The sequence below is a fragment of the Vigna umbellata genome, chromosome 5, assembly GCF_029865625.1.
Source record: "Vigna umbellata cultivar VRB3 chromosome 5, Vumbellata_1.0, whole genome shotgun sequence".
Taxonomy (NCBI): domain Eukaryota; kingdom Viridiplantae; phylum Streptophyta; class Magnoliopsida; order Fabales; family Fabaceae; genus Vigna; species Vigna umbellata.
In genome coordinates this window covers 33,753,001-33,770,167 of record NC_142169.1, presented here as the reverse complement: position 1 = coordinate 33,770,167, position 17,167 = coordinate 33,753,001, and the positions used below count along the sequence as shown (strand labels likewise).

The 17,167-nt window shown below is 31.8% G+C and overlaps 2 protein-coding genes across 2 annotated transcripts; both read left to right on the top strand.

Moving 5' to 3' along the window:
• The first annotated feature begins 1,137 nt into the window (after positions 1 to 1,137).
• Positions 1,138 to 6,214, top strand: LOC124826217 (tropinone reductase homolog At5g06060-like). Its single transcript, XM_047298992.2, has 5 exons — positions 1,138 to 1,284; positions 1,478 to 1,685; positions 2,636 to 2,852; positions 2,953 to 3,059; positions 5,730 to 6,214. The coding sequence occupies exons 1-5, from the start codon at positions 1,196 to 1,198 to the stop codon at positions 5,922 to 5,924; spliced, it is 816 nt and encodes a 271-aa protein (XP_047154948.1). The 5' UTR covers positions 1,138 to 1,195; the 3' UTR covers positions 5,925 to 6,214.
• Positions 6,215 to 12,489: 6,275 nt separating this feature from the next.
• Positions 12,490 to 15,380, top strand: LOC124826218 (AT-hook motif nuclear-localized protein 15-like). Its single transcript, XM_047298994.2, has 2 exons — positions 12,490 to 14,379; positions 14,634 to 15,380. Exon 1 carries the CDS (start codon positions 13,469 to 13,471, stop codon positions 14,330 to 14,332), a length of 864 nt encoding a protein of 287 aa, XP_047154950.1. The 5' UTR covers positions 12,490 to 13,468; the 3' UTR covers positions 14,333 to 14,379; positions 14,634 to 15,380.
• Positions 15,381 to 17,167: the final 1,787 nt, after the last annotated feature.

The following is a 17,167-nucleotide window of genomic DNA, read 5'->3' as shown; positions in this document are numbered from 1 at the left end:
TTGGAAGCTATACTTAGTTTATTTTTTTTTGTTTCCTTCTTCAAAATATATTACTTTTGGTATATTGAAAAGATTTTTAGTAAATTTTAAAACATCAAAATAAACATGCATAAGTGAATTTTAAAGGAAAACATAAAACACCACAAAAATAACTTAAGTGAAAAATCTAAATTTATCATGACTTAGACTGTGTTAGCATGCGTGAATTTATTATTACTAGGAATTGGCAACGGAAATGTGGGGGAATTTGTCGTTTGTATCTAAAATTTACAAGTAACAAATGAACTACCTAATTCCAAATAAGTTAAAGAAATGTTCCTATTATATAAGTGAAGGAAGGTCATAATAAAGGAACTTGTCCATTTAGAAAGTAGTCAAATTTCATCGCTTCTAAACTTATTGTAGAACTTTAAAATTAATATCACCATTTAAAATATATTTGATTTTTTCCCTAGTAATATATTTGTTACTTCTCTTTTTAAATTTTTAATAATACATTTCAAATAATTTTTTTATGCTTAATTGTTTTAATAAATTATGTTTAGAAAATTGGTGTAAAAGAGAAGAAAAAACAAGAAAGTTATATCGATTAATGGATACTTCAGAAACAAAGAAGTCATATGAGTCAGTAGAGATTTTAAAAACTTCAAAAAGAAAAGTAAAGAAGTTGTATAAGATAGTAACAATTTCAAAAGAATGGAAGTCTTATATGACGGTATAGACTTCACAACAACTAAAGTCGTATGAGATAATAGAAACTTAAGAACAATTAAAAAACATTAAAATCATCAAAGGGAAACACAACTTCTTTATATGCTGAAGTCGTTAATTGACAACTTTTTCTAGTTTAGTGAAATCGTACAAGAGTCATACGATTTCTTATTGGTAAAATGGAAAGATTGGTACAAGTCCCCATATTCATAATTTTTTTAAAAAATATATCCATTTTCTTAATTGAAAAAAGTAATTACACCAAATGGATAAAAAAAAATCGTACAAAGTGATACCTAGTCCTTTTCTAAAACTAAAAAAAGAAACCTGGGCCTAATCAGCAGTGACAACAACACACAAACAAGCCCCCAGAAATGGGCCCATATGGACATCAGCACCACCAAATATCTGAGGTGGTCGATTCGGCACAACATAAATCACTTTCCTTTATCTTGGTCAGAACTCACAAGATACGCAAACAACAATGGCGAACCCAGAGGGTAGTGGCAGAGCTTCAAGATGGTCACTTAAGGGAACCACTGCTCTCGTTACTGGAGGCACACGTGGAATCGGGTTCCTAATTATTTTCATTTGCTCCTCATTTTTTTCTACACGTTCTCTCTGTCTGTGTGTGTGTGTGTGTATTTCATTAGTTGCATGAATTGATTTGGATTTCTTGATTCTGGGGTTTGTTATAACGAATTGAAGTTGCGATTTTTGCATTCTATTTTTTTATGGGTGTGATGTGGTTTAACTGTTGATTCAGGCATGCTGTAGTGGAGGAACTGGCAGAGTTTGGTGCCAATGTGTACACTTGTTCCCGGAAGGAAGAGGAGCTGAATGCATGTTTAAAGGAATGGAAAGAGAAGGGATTTTCGGTTTCTGGTTCGGTTTGTGATGCATCTTCTCCAGCCCAAAGAGAGAATCTCATTAAACAAGTGGCCTCTGCCTTCAACGGCACGCTCAACATACTTGTGAGTCTTTCTTCTTTCTTTCTTTGTATATTCGGAAATTGGAATAGTTTGTTTTGTATTTGTTTTGTCGTCTCTAATTTATAGTTCATGAAATCGATCTCCAACATTCATGCATTCATGAATAGGATCTGTTGGATGAAGATCAAATGGTTCACATTTTAAGTACATATTTTAAAATTGGATTTATCAAGATAAAATATGAGTCTTCATCTAACTATTCTGATTGGCTAAATGCAATCTTAGAGTTTGTGATTATAATGACACAGCTCAAGATAGTACCTTTAAAATTAAGGAAACTATACTGTCAAAAGTGAATTGATGTACCACTTACTAATTTGTTTAGTGTTAAATTTCAAAACATTTTGGAGCTCCTCTACCTACCCTGTCATGTAGCCCGATGCAACTCGACAGCTCTGCCTCTGTTCAGGATAGTAGCAGGATAAACAGGGTGTTCAGCTGTATTGATGACTCTATTTTATTTTGGGATACTAGTTACTGAATTTGTTAGAGATTGATCTGATGTATTTCAATTCAAACAGGAGTTTCATTATGATGTGTATTGCCGAATATTGTATCATGTATTGTAATAACATTCTCATAAAACAGTCAATGTGCTAGTGTTTGTTTTCCCTCCTTTTCTTGTCTTACATGCACTCAATTTACAATTGGTTACTGGCTTATAAAACAAATAAACAGATAGTTGCAATTTCGTGATGTATTTTGCTTAAACAAGGCTTTGTTATTGTTGCTTCAAATCCATCCTGTAGGCAGCATTTTATCTGCACAATATAGTTAATAAGTGAAAACATAGTTATAACTTTGCCCTTTGGGATTATTGCAGCTTAAAAGTGTTAAAATTAAAAATGTTCAAATAGCTAGACTTGTTTCTCTTATGGGCAAGATTTCAGCACATGATAACTTTTGTTTCTATGATCATCTTGTGAGCTTAGGTGAATAATGTTGGAACAAACGTGAGGAAGCCAACAATAGAGTATACAACCGAAGAATATTCAAAATTAATGGCAACTAACTTGGACTCTGCATACCATCTGAGCCAACTTGCACATCCTCTTCTTAAAGCATCTGGAAATGGAAGTATCGTGTTCATTTCCTCCGTTGCAGGTCAGAGAAGTGTAGGTTCTGGAGCCATTTATGCATCAACTAAAGGTGTGTTGATATATAATTATGTCATCTCCCGTTCAAACATTGATTGCAAACTATTTTGAAATATATTGACGAAATAGATTCATGGTGCTGTTTTCTTCAGCTGCAATGGATCAGCTTACCAAGTATCTTGCATGTGAATGGGCCAAGGACAATATAAGGAGCAACAGTGTTGCACCCTGGTATACCAAAACGCCACTTGCGGAAGCTGTAATGCTCATTCACCCTGTCTATTTTCTGTTCCATGAGGACTAATAATTTGTTTTTGTTGGTCCTGTCAATATATATATATATATATATATATATATATATATATATATATATATATATAGTCTGTGCTTGAAGTTTTACATTCATGCTCCTTTCAAGTTTTAACTTATGTATTCAGCAACATAAGAGTATTAAGATAAAAAGAGTGTGTCTATCAGGCTTTACACCCTCTAATCCTTTATATTATCGTATGAGGAAATCTAATTTGCCTGCATATTGAGATACCTCATTGAAGTGGGTTAATGTTAAGAACTTTAGAGAGGTCCAATGCAATCATCATGACATAAGTGTGCATATTGGAGAGATACGATAAAAGTGAGAGGGATAAGAATTTTCATCCCTTAAGCTAGTTTTTGGGTTGAATTAAATCCAATTATGTATAAGATGATATCAGAATCTATTAAAATATCCTTATAAGCTTTCTATGCAAGGTGTCTATCTAGTCTTCCAAACCTTAAGGTTAATTTTGTACCAAATCCAAAATTCTAAGAGAGCACATGAGTATTTGTGCTAACAGTACATTGCTTTGTCTTTGCTTTTTAAATGTTGGTGGTTAGATATATGTTATTTTTAGATATCTTATATTTATCTTCAGTTACTTTGTTATTATTCTTTATTTGTATTTTAGATTTAGTTCATATTTTCTTTATTATAAATACAGTATTCTATGTGTATTTTTCTACACAAGGGAAATTAATCTCATACATAGTTTTTCACTATATTCAATATGGTATCTAGAGTTTAAGTATTTTTTGAAAAATTTTCATCGCCCTGCCTTTGCAACTGTCGCCATGGTTAGGGTCGTTGCCGCCGTCACCCGCCACCATCACATGTTGGAGCTTCAATTTTGACTAGCAACCACATGATTCTGCTCTTGGCCAGGCGACCCCAATGTTGTCGAGAACGCTGCCATTGGAGTCCGGATGTGCTCCTACGCGTCGGTCGAAGTTCACAAATGTCATCTTTTCTAGCTATGTGTGCTTCGTCATCTTCGGCTCCGATCACTGTTGCTAGACATGCTGCAGCCTCCTCTCTCTAGATATGACCTTATTGCCTTGATTGGAGAACCTTATATTTTTAGGGTTTCTCTCTCTATCTCCTATTTATCTATGACTTCTTCGATTGTTGTCTCTTCTGATCTCTTTTGCCACACCACTGCTGACTCATTCTTGGTGGGTATGTCGCAAATCCTTATATGGCCTAAAACAGTCCATCTCCTAAGACTTGGTTTGGAAAATTTAGCAATGTTGTTCCACAATTTGGTATGACTTGGTGTAAGATAGATCATTAAGTCTTTTATTGTCACTTGAGTGTTGGATGTGTCTACTTGATATTATATGTTGATGACATTGTTCTCACACGCAATGACAACCATGACATGTCCCATATGAAATAACATCTTTGCAACCATATTCAGACCAAAGATCTTGGCAAACTCAGATATTTCTTGGGTATTGAGTGGCACAATCCAACTATAGTATTGTTATATCTTGAAGGAAGTATACATTGGATATTTTGGAGAAAACTGGGTTGATGAATTCAAAATCTGTTGACACACCCATGGATCCTAATATTATATTGTTACCAAATTAGGGAGAGTCTATGTAAGATCCTGATTAGTATACAAGACTAGTTGAAAAATTGAATTATCTTATAATTACTCGTCTTGACATTTCCTTTTGACATTTCCTTTGCACTTGGTAAACCAATTTCTTAATTATTATTGGAATGTAGTCATCCATATATTAACGTATGTTAAAGGATATATTAAAAGATCTTCTTGAAAAGGTTGTTACATGGTTCCAATAATCATATAAGAGTTGTTTGTTATTCGGACGCTGATTGGGCATGATCTTTTGATAAAAGATCTACATCCAGATATTGTGTTTCCATTGGTGATAACTTGATTTCTTGGAAAAGCAAAAAACAAAGTGTTGTTGTAAGATCTAGTGCAAAAGCATAATATAGAGTTATGGTCTCATCCCCTTTGAGCTTGTTTGGCATAAGGAATTACTTAGAAAATTACAATTTGGAGATGTCACTCAAATAACACTTATTTGTGACAATCAGGTTGTTCATCATATTAGTTCTAATTGTTCATCATATTAGTTCTAATTGTTCATCATATTAGTTCTAATTGTTCATCATATTAGTTCTAATTGTTCATCATATTAGTTCTAATTGTTCATCATATTAGTTCTAGTCCTCTCTTTCATACACATTGAGATTGACTATCATTTTATTCGAAAGAAGATTGTATTTGGGGAGACATCAAAACTGAGTTAGTTAACTTAAGTAATTAGTTAGTATATATTTTCACTAACTCTTAATGAGAATTAATTATATTTGTAACAATTTTGGTATTTAATTTATAACTTGAGAAGTATTAGATTTATTAGATATTGTATATAAATATCTTATCTTTATATTTTATTTTTAATCACTTTGTTATTATTTTTTATATGTATGTTGGGTTTAGTGATATTTTTTTATTACAAATACAATATTTTATGTATATTTGCTACACAATAAAATTAATCTATATTTTTTTTACTGTATCTGTCCATGTAATGTATTTTAGCATGCTAATGGTTATCATTTATCTGGCAGTTGCTTGCAAACAAGGAATTTGTTAACGAAGTAATATCTCGTACGCCAATAAAGCGAATTGCAGAAGCACATGAAGTGTCATCCTTGGTAACTTTTCTTTGCTTGCCAGCAGCTTCTTACATCACTGGACAAGTTATTTGTGTTGATGGAGGATTTACAGTGAATGGATTTCAACCCACCATGAGAATTACTTAAATTACTTGAACCAAAATAAACATTTTTATTGTTGGATTATGTGAACGAAGCGGTGGCCACTTTGATCGGTGATTGAATTATTTTAGTAGTTTTAAAAATTTAGATGGTCATATTCGGTGCCATGATTGTAACATCATGGGTGCAGTAGGAGCTCCTTACACATCATTCAAGATATCTATCTATTACTATCTAACTACTGCCAAGTGCCTTAACACTGTATTCCAACATTATTGTGCTTCATCTGTCACCGACTGAATCAAATGCAGATCTTCCAACAAGTTTGACTCTTATCTCAAATGGAACCAATCACTAATGATGATTAATCTTATACCAAAATACATTTAACCTCTATAACAGGGCATGCTTATTGATTACTGATATGGGGTGAGTTATTAATATTGGGGTGGCAAAGTAAATCATGGATCATGGGTTTATATGTTAATTTGTTAGTATGGGTTGATCTGATATCTTAATATGTTAAAATTAGAGGTAATAACGTCAATAAGCCTGTCCAGTTTTGATTTGTTCAAAGGTTGGATTGGCTTGCTTGTGTAAGAAATACAAGTTAATTTCTCTTAATGTCATGCATAACATTTGGTCTATGGATATTAAGTCAAAAGAGAAAAAAAAACATATACTCAATAAAATACTGATTCAAAACAAAATATATTTTTTATTTTTTCAATTGTAATTGTTAAAATTATAAACATTATTAATTATAATGAAAAATGTTAGGTTCACGCATTTATGTGAATACTTAATTATATATAATGATTAAAAGTATAATGATTAAAAGTCACCATTGTTGCACAACCAGGCATTTCACTTTTCATTTAATATTAAAAATATATAATTTTGTTTTGTACTTTAACAGACTCAAAAGCTTAGTATGTAACTTCTTTTATATTTATACAATTTTGACTAAACAGTTGATTTTGTATAATAAATATGGATTGTTTTACTTTTAGTACAATAAATAGTTATATTTTTAGTATAATTTTAATCCTTTTTAATTTTATTAATAATTAATACAAATAAGTATACATGTTTATTAATTCAAATTAATTTTGAAGAATTTAAAAATTTTAAGTTTAAAGAAACAAAAAGAGTAAAAGTTTTTTTCTTTTAAGGTAATGATATATCAAAATTAACTTTTTAAAATAATAAACACAGGATTTTATTTAAGACTAAAAATGTCTTTAACTACTTTAATTAATTATTAATAAACAATAAATAAAATTAAAATTTGTATCCCTAATTATGATTTTTCTATGAATATTAAAAAATTTAATATTTATTATCCCAAATCAACTATCTACTTAAATTGTTATCTATGTATTTACAAAAAATATATTTAGTTAATAATCAATTTTATTAAATATTTAAATATTTAAGGTAACATCCGTTTTAATAGCACAAAATTAAAAAATAAGATATTTAATACATAAATTAAAAAAATCTACAATATAAATAAATGTTATTATAGTTATTTTAAGATATAATTATACATATATAGCTTTTTTATATAGTTTTAAAAAAACTATAATATAACAAAAAATATAAGAGTCATTCTTAAAATTATAGAAAAGAAATAAAAAATATAAAAAAGAGACGATGACAACACATATATTTTTCGAAATAGATCAACTTATTCTCTCATATACTTACAGGAATAAAGGTGATCACGGTAAAAAAAAAAAAGAAATAACACAAACAGAAAAACAAAAAAAATAAAGAACAAACTAATGTGCAAAATAGTTGGCCTAACTTAATCATAAAATACCAATTTATAAACTAAACACATATAACATACAACAAGTCAAATATTCACACAAATAGTTGACATTAGACTCAATTATCCATATACATGCCTTTGACATAGTGCTTCAACATAGGTGTGCACTTGTAATGGTATATATAATCTGTAGAGTCATAAACAAATGTGTAATCACTCTACCACTTATAAGGTTAGTTCCCTTCGCGTTTATGACCAACAATCTAGTGGTTAGGATCTCCTGCAACTTTCACTACATAACACATTATAATATATTTAGTTTGAATAATTATTAAAGTTCATGACACCTCCTTTCTTACCTCCAATATGTCAATGCATACATTAACAAAACCACAACCAATCCTTCTTGGATTTGTTCCAACCATCTTAGATAAACATCATACTAACATTCACAAAATCTCACATTAAAAACATATGTCAAAAGAGAACATGAAAAATAGAGTTAGACTTTATTAATATTGCTTAACAAGAATATCTACTCGCTCAGCGAGTAGTGCCTAAAAGCACATTGATCCAACTACTAGATAGTATCATCACTGGAAATTACAAACTTAAAGTGTTACAGAAGTTGCCCAACAAGATTATATACAAATCAGTCATTCAAGCCCTACAAATAAGTCCAACAACATTCACCTATGCTATCAACCATCAGATTATATACAACTCAATTGTAATATCAATCATACAACATACACAACTTTAACATACAAATCTAAAGACATATCAAAACCCTAACTCAACTCCATATATCATATTTCATCAGACAACTCAATTACACAAACCAGCTATCATATAAATATACCATCAGCAATTATAGGTTATTTATTAGTTAAAAATAGTGTAATTAGTTTTCCTTACCAAAAAAATAAAAATAAAAATATAATTTGCATTTATTAAGTCAAATTTAATTAAAATTAAAATTAATTTATATTTTATCTGGTTAAATTTAATTAAAATTAAATTTTAATTTAATTTATATTATATTTTATATATTTTTTTGTAATTTTATTTAAAATTTATTTTAAAAATTTATAAAATATATTTTTTAAATATTCACGGATATCTATGATACCTACGAATTTTAAAATATCAGCTAATGTTTTTTAAACGGATATCTACGTGGATAAGTAGACAAGTAACAATGAATAAATTTCTCTTTTACAAATCGAATAGTGAATAGACACTATCCGTATCCGACCTAACCTATTATCATCGTTAATTATTAATAACAATTTAACTATTTTTACAATTATGAAAACAAAATTAAGAATTAAATTTATACTTTCTTATCTTAAAATTATAATAATTGCTTTGTTTTATCAAAATAAATAATAAAGAATAGTTCTTATAAGTAATTATGGAAATTAAATTTTTGTCTGTAAAGTACGAAAAATCTAGAAAAAACAAATGATTCTCTTTTATAAAATAATTGTTTTTATTTTAATAATAATTATATAAAAAATTATTTATTATTTTAAATTTTTCAAAACTGTGCGTATATATACTAGTACACTGAAGATATACATAACATATATATGATTTTATTCACTATTTTTTAAAAGAGTAAAATATATTTATTGTATTTTTTAAAAACCGTTATATTTCTTCACAAATTAAAACAACTGCGGTTTATGGAAAATTTGGTATATTGATACAATTAAAATTTATTAAAATAGACAAGTTTTATATATGTTCAAAGATGTGCAATTAATTTCTATTTGAACTATTCTTTATTATTATTATTTTATGAGATCTTTTATTATAATTTGTAGGTTTTTAATTGTCTTGTATACTTTTATTTTCATTTCATTTTATTACATTAAAATTTTATATTAGATGATAACGACCTTATGAAATTTGGAGATGATATTCTTAAGTATTTAGGTTAATGAAATAAACCAATTATAATAATTAAATATATTTTTTAATTAGAGATTTGTTTTAAAAAATATTCGTAAAAAGACTCCTCTTTATATAAGTAAATTAATTTCATTCATAGTTTAAGAAAATAAAATTTCTTTAAACATTTTGTTTAGTATGTTTTAAAAGACTTCACATTATATATAATTGTATTTAAATTTATATTTTATATTCCAACAAACATTCTGACATCATATAATTTTATTTATAATTTTAAACTTTATGTCATTTCAATATTTTTTCTGTCAGAAGAAAGTGTTCCAAGATCGAAATATCAAAAGAATGTAACCAATTACTGTATGATAAGGGAAATCCTTGAGCTGTTTGGAGTTTATCGCCAATTGGATTTTGGATGACCAACCAGACGAGGTTTACGTTCACGCTATCTCTTATGCTGCACACAACTTGTTTGACTAATTTCTTCTTCTAATTTTAGTGTTCAAATTTCAAACCAAACTGGTAAGCTTTTCCTTCGGTAAGAAAAAGAAAAAGAAAAATCCAGAAGTCTTCCTTATCAAATCTGTAGTGTTCTCACATAAACCCAGCTAGCCAACCTTTACTTCAACTGCTATTAGCGACGTGCTATTGTTATATTAAAAAGCTTGACTTCTCAGTTTTGTTCATTTATGTTATGAAAATGGATAAGGATGTTACATGTGTTGCTTTCAAAGGTGCTATCAAATCAATCTTGAGACCACTTATCCCTACCGTTCCATATTTTGATACCATTTGAATTTTAGCCAGAAGACTTATCTCTTCCATATCTAGGTTTTCAGAATTTTATCATATCTCAACTTTAGTCATGGATGAGGTCACTTTTTAAACCAGTGAAAAACAATAATTTAAAACAACTTATTTATTTCGCTGTATTTGTATTTTAAATTAAAATAAGATTAAAAATTTAACTTATTACTCGTCATCTTACCCAATATATATTGTTTTAATACATAGCTAGAAAAAATTAAGGTTACTCAATTAGTTCATTTATCTTACAAGATAAAGTATGAAATATAGATTGTTATTTTTTAATTTAATTTGATTGTTGTTGGTTATTAGTTCAAACCACCTTGATCTATTGTTTCTTTCACTTTATTTATTTAAAGACTAAAAAAACACAACGCACAATCAAATATACCCATTTATCAAATAGCTTTTAGTTGTTTTTTTTATTCTTTTTTGTCTCATACAGCATGTGAGGTCATGGCTCTGACACAGTGTATTTAGTATATAGTGAATTGAAATAATTTTATAAAAAATATTGAGAAAAGAGATTAGTTATAAACACTTCTTCACCCCTATAATACATATAATAATGATAACAAAAAGAATAATATAAAATAGATACAATTTATATATATTATTTACATTACTTAAAATTGATAGGAAAACAAAAATTAGAAGTTGACGTCTGAATGGAGATAAGATAGCAGTGGTGGAACAAACTTACATGTCTGCTATTTGGTTCTGAATTTCTGATGAAGTGATGATCGATATGAAAATGACCATTGATGAACACACCAGAATTGTATCATGGATGGCATTGGCCTAGATAAAGACACTAACCACCCATTGTGCCATATTTTTGTTACATATATACACAACCTGCATCTGTCACCCTCTTAAAATAAATTAACTATATGAATTTTATTTGTACATGCTATGACATTTTATTTAGTCCCTCAAGTTATTTTGTCTCCCTTTTTTAGAAGCATCTACTTTGTTGTAAGATGTGTTTTGTTCGAGATGTTTTTCTGGTTTCATTCTCACTTTTTTGGTGGCTTACAGGAGATTCATTGCAAAAGTAGCATCATTACTTACGTATTGGTGGCAGTGATCCCAATTCCCATGCTCATTTACAACACACACCAAAATTTCATTCAATCAAAGCTCAAAAACAAACAAAACCAAGACTATCTCAACAACTCATACACTGTACACACAATGTCATTTTGGTTATTACTATATCAGCCTGCAATAGTTAAAAAAAAAGTAACATTCATGACTGAATTGATAAAAATGAAAGGTAGACATAAAATAATTACTGTCTTGAAAATATAATAATAAAAAAATGATTACTGATTCTGAAGTAAATTTTCCTGTGAGAGGGACAGTAGAAAAGAAATAATGTTGGCGGTGATGTTTCAGAGACATTGGCATTCGTTATTTTTGTCGCCATTTGCAGACATTGATGTGCCCCACTCCTGCTCCTGCCGCCCTCTTATAACTTTTTTTATTCCTTTTCTTCTTTCATCTTTATTTATTCAAGGACTTCACAAAGTAATTATTTTTCTCCAATTACACTAAAATCTCCTCCACAAAACACACTTTAATCACCAAATACTTTTTTTATTTCATGATTACGTTGATTTCTATCTTGCCACTGTCTCACTTATTTCCATTTTCTGAACCTGCATAGTCATAAAATCTGACCTTGAATTGACTTATATCTCTTCTTCCAAATAAATATACAAAGACTCTAACCAAAATCTAGATGTAAAAGTAATAACCAAAAAAGTTTACACTTTTTAACACTTGTGATTACTGAAGGTAGTAAATATTAATTTTCTGAAATAACAGTTAATATTTATGTATTACTCTAAATACAGCAGTTAACTAATGTTTTGATGTTAGAAAGTGGGAGGGTTTTAAATCTGTAATGATTCCAAAAGAAAAACATGGTGTTGTCCATGACAGGTTGACAATGCATGTTATTGTTAACAGTGAATGTATGGTATGTGATGGAGTAATAGATTGTTGATAGAGTAAAAATGGGGAAAAAAAAGGAAAAGGTTGTGATATAAATGCGAAAGAGGTGGGATTATTGGGAGAAGTAGAAGAGTGAATGAAGTTCAGAAGTGAGCACAGGAGCAGTAAGAAGATGAAGAACAGAAACAAAGCATTTGATTTTGGTGTGGAAGGCCCACCCCCACGCGTCACTCCAGCCACCATGCTAGCAAGTACCACTTCCTCAATCACTAACATGATCAACCAAGCCACCAAGGACGAGGGTAGCAGAGTAAATTCATCTTGTTTGCTTGCATATCTCGCGCAACTTGCTTGCTTCTCTTCTTTCTCTCTCTAATATTGTTTTGAACAAAGCTGAGTGAGTAGGTGACACAACATCAACAAGTGGATGGAGTTCTGCTTGCTTCGGAAGTTGAAAACTTTGAATACAACACAAGAACCGCTTACCAGGGAGACACCCCAAAACCACTCCCTCCTCAAAACCGCTTACCCTTCTCCAATATTACTTCTTCCTAATGCATATCATATCATAACATAACACTACCATTATTGCTGTTGCTGTTGCTAGCATCATCTTCCTTCTCTCATAAAATATATATATATATAAAAGAACGATAGAGGACCCCGCTCACTCTCAAGGTACTTCCCACTGTTTCTATCTTCTGCCCGTACTAATCTGACCCTTTTAGTGGCATAGATTGAGGTACAATTACAAAAGCATATTACCATATTACCGTATTATATCCTTTCTGCTGCAACAACAACCCCCCGAAAACACTGCGTTTTTGTCAAGAAAAAACACCTCCTTCAACTTCAACCTCAACTACTCCTTTCTTCTCTTATCTTTTCCTGTACTTCTATACACCCTTTTTCCCTTCAGTTTTCCTTTTGCTTCTTCACCTTAGTTAATTTTTGCGACACACTCTCAATTGGGTGGATGTGACTACTCCTGTTTACATGTGTGGTTAGGGTTTACATGCAAAAAGCATGTCTTTCGTGCTTAATTGAGACAGAGATCTGAGCTGTCTATTTTTTTTTATCCCTCTGTCTGTTTTGGACATAAAATAAAAGGTTTGAGTCGAACATGGCGAATCGGTGGTGGGCTGGGAATGTGGGAATGATTAGAGAGCAAGAGTTGATGGAGAACAATAACAACGCCAATACTACTCCGACCAATAGCAGCAACAGCAACACAAACGCCAACACCAACACCACGGAGGAAGAGGTCAGCAGGGACAACGGAGACGACCAGAATCAGAACCTTGTAAGCCATGAAGGTTCGGAGCCCGGAAGCGGTGGTCGGAGGCCACGTGGCAGGCCTCCCGGCTCCAAGAACAAGCCCAAGCCGCCGATTGTCATAACCAAAGAAAGCCCCAACGCGCTCCGAAGCCACGTGCTGGAAATCGCCAGCGGTAGTGATGTAGCAGAGAGCATCGCCGCCTTCGCCAACCGCCGCCACCGCGGCGTGTCGGTCCTCAGCGGCAGCGGCATTGTCACCAACGTCACTCTCCGCCAACCCGCCGCGCCCGCAGGAGTCATCACCCTCCACGGAAGGTTCGAGATTCTCTCCCTCTCCGGCGCTTTTTTGCCCTCTCCTTCGCCTCCTGGCGCCACCGGACTCTCCGTCTATTTGGCCGGAGGGCAGGGGCAGGTCGTTGGCGGCACCGTTGCTGGTTCTTTGGTGGCCTCCGGACCGGTGATGGTGATCGCCGCCACATTCGCCAATGCTACTTATGAGAGGCTGCCGCTGGAGGATGAACAAGGTGAAGAAGAAATGCAAGTGCAACAGCAATCGCAGCCGCAACAACAACAACAATCTCAGGGTTTAGGTGAACAAGTTTCAATGGCCATGTATAATTTGCCTCCTAATTTGCTACACAATGGTCAGAACATGCCTCATGATGTGTTTTGGGGAGCTGCTCCACCTCGTCCTCCACCTTCCTTCTGAGCCTCAGCGATGATGGATTTGCTTAATCTTACTGACATGTGAATTAAGTATGTTAATTTTTCTGACGGTTTTTCTTTGTAAGCATAAGACTAGGCTGTTTTTTTGGTTCGTTTGGTAATTTTTGCTTCTAAAAGAGACTCGAGTCAAGGAGATGTTTTATTATTATTATTATTATTATTATTATTGTTATTCTCTTTTAAGAAACTTTGCAGTAGCACTGGTTTGCTTTATTTGTTTGTTTCTCTTGTGTCTAATGGATCTGTTATTTTTGGTGGAAGAGTTTGATTATGATTATGTGTAGGTAATAATAAGGATGGAGTATGAAATGGTCCGGAATAAGAGTGGAGCTAGCTAGCTGTGTGCGGGAATTTGTGGTAAGCAAACGTGTTGTTTGACTCTTCCAAGTAACATTTAGTACTTCATTGAGTAGATGAAGTTGATGGATAATTGTAGTGTGGAAATGACATTAATTGGAGTCTATGCCGCATTGAATGATTTTACACTTGCTACATTTCATATGGAGATGGAACAAACTTTTCTTTAAAGAGAAGGGAAGGGATGACAGTGATATGGTCGGGTTCATCTCCTTTTCCCTGAATGAATCAAATCACTCTCATGCTGTTTGTTTGGACTTTAGAATAGACCATACTGCTTAAACTCAGTCAACATTATTATGCCTCATGTAGAGGTGGTGTCAAAAAAAAGGTTGTCTGGGTGTATTTCCCCTTGTTTTTGTTTTCTAGGTTTTACGGGCTTTGCCTTTTAGTATTTTCTCAGAAACAACCTGCACCCATTAAAGTTGGACCCCATAATGGATAATATTATTTATGGTCTTCGCCTTTCGGTTTGTGTCACTCGTGCTTAGAAACTCATCTAGCCAGCATCATTTCATAAATTTTTTAGATAATAGTTATCGATGGACATGAAGTATGGGATGGGTCGCATCATTGTGTCCACTGTATTTTTAATTGTTCGGTATTTCATTGGACCGAGGCTGTTCAATATCTTGTACCAATCCTTAGGTATTCCTTTTTGATATCTTATTTTTGCTTGCTTTCTTCCTCAATTCGTTCATCAATTTGACACTTTATATATTCTCATTTTCATATGTTTTGGAATGTTGAATGTGGGAAAACTGTAACTTCTTTTCATCTGTGTGGTTGAAATCCTTGCGCATTGTTAACATTGTATAAATGTCATACATTAATTGAAAAAATATACTGTTAGCCATTGGGTTTGCTTCCACTGCTGGGTCTTTGTTTCACAAAAATTAAACTGTGAATATAAATATTAGAGAAATGTTACTTATAAACCAAATTTTGCAAATAAGAGAGGAATACGAGATCTAATAAATGATACAAGATAGAGAGAGAGGGAGAAAATATGGTTACTTTATACATAAAAAAAGAAAGAAAAAAACCTCAAACCATTAACTGCTCCTCATTCTAGAGGATATTTTTATTAATTCCGTAGTATACAAAATTGATACATGCCATTAGTGTATTATTGATATTTTTGTCTGATACACCAAGTGCAATTTGTAACGATCGATTTTAACTTTTATCAGATAAATACTATACCAACTTATGCAAACCAAACGAATAAGATGTATAGTATTTTTTTTCTTTTTGGTACTGTTGTAAAGTAGTAGAAACAAAGGAACCTTTGTAATCTTTCTGTGATGCTGTTCACATGGCACATCCTTTGCTTCTAAATTAGTGTTAATCCATCACTTTTACTGTGGTTTTGTTGAAACTAATGTGATTTAGGGAGTGATATAGTGATGAATGAAGTAAGTATGCCTATGACCATTCCTTGAGGAGCATGAAATATGAATAATACTTGGCCAATTAAAGTATCTTTGCAGCATGTGTCCTAGTCTCCTTGATGTTTGTTGTAGGCTTGTAGGGTATGAAAATGATAAGGGAAACAGAGAAGGATACACACATTTCTTGAAATTGAAAATTCAAGCATGTAAATTAACAATATTATTGGGGTTAAGTTTGTCTAATATGATCAAATAAAACCCTAGGCCAGTAGAGCAATAGTTCAGATGACAGCCTGGTTTTCCACTACAATAGGCAAACCATATTATCAAATACATCCTCCCTTGGCTAAAAAAATGCTAGCTGCTAAAGACAACCCCTTCCCCCTCACAAAATAAGTACGTATGTATGTGGTTAAACCTTATTTAGGACACTCATTTGTTGGATTTCAATCGGTTCAACTTTTAAGAAATTGATGTGTCGGAGAATTATTGATTGGGAAAACCATTATATAGAAATCAACTTTCTATCAGTAATTTTCGTCATGGAAAAAACTTTTTCTATTGGGAGAAGGAAATTGTTGTTTACTGAAGATTCCATCTACCCTTTATCTACTTTACTTGATTTCCAGATGCAAGCAACGTACAATGAATGTTAGGTTGGTGGATAAGTAACACACATAAACCTGTGGGAACAATTAATACACATGAGTTAATGCGTATTTATGTTAGATAGGTAGTAGTTACGGTTATACTGACTAATTGCTTTTTTCTGTCTCTGCTGTGCCTAACTGCTTCTGAATTATCTCAGGAATTGTCTGATAACTATTTCATTATAACATATATACTTACGCTGATAACTATTTCATTATAATATATCTCAGGAATTGTCTGATAATTATTTCATTATAATATACTTAAGCTGTTAATCATCATTTTACACAAAGTTTACTTTGGCATTTCTTGTAATTGTAACCCAAAAAATAAAAGGAAGTTGATGTATGTCTTGGTTCAATACTTGCATCTTGCACTGAGCAAGGGTCGGTGGAGGGTTGACACCAGTCCATAGT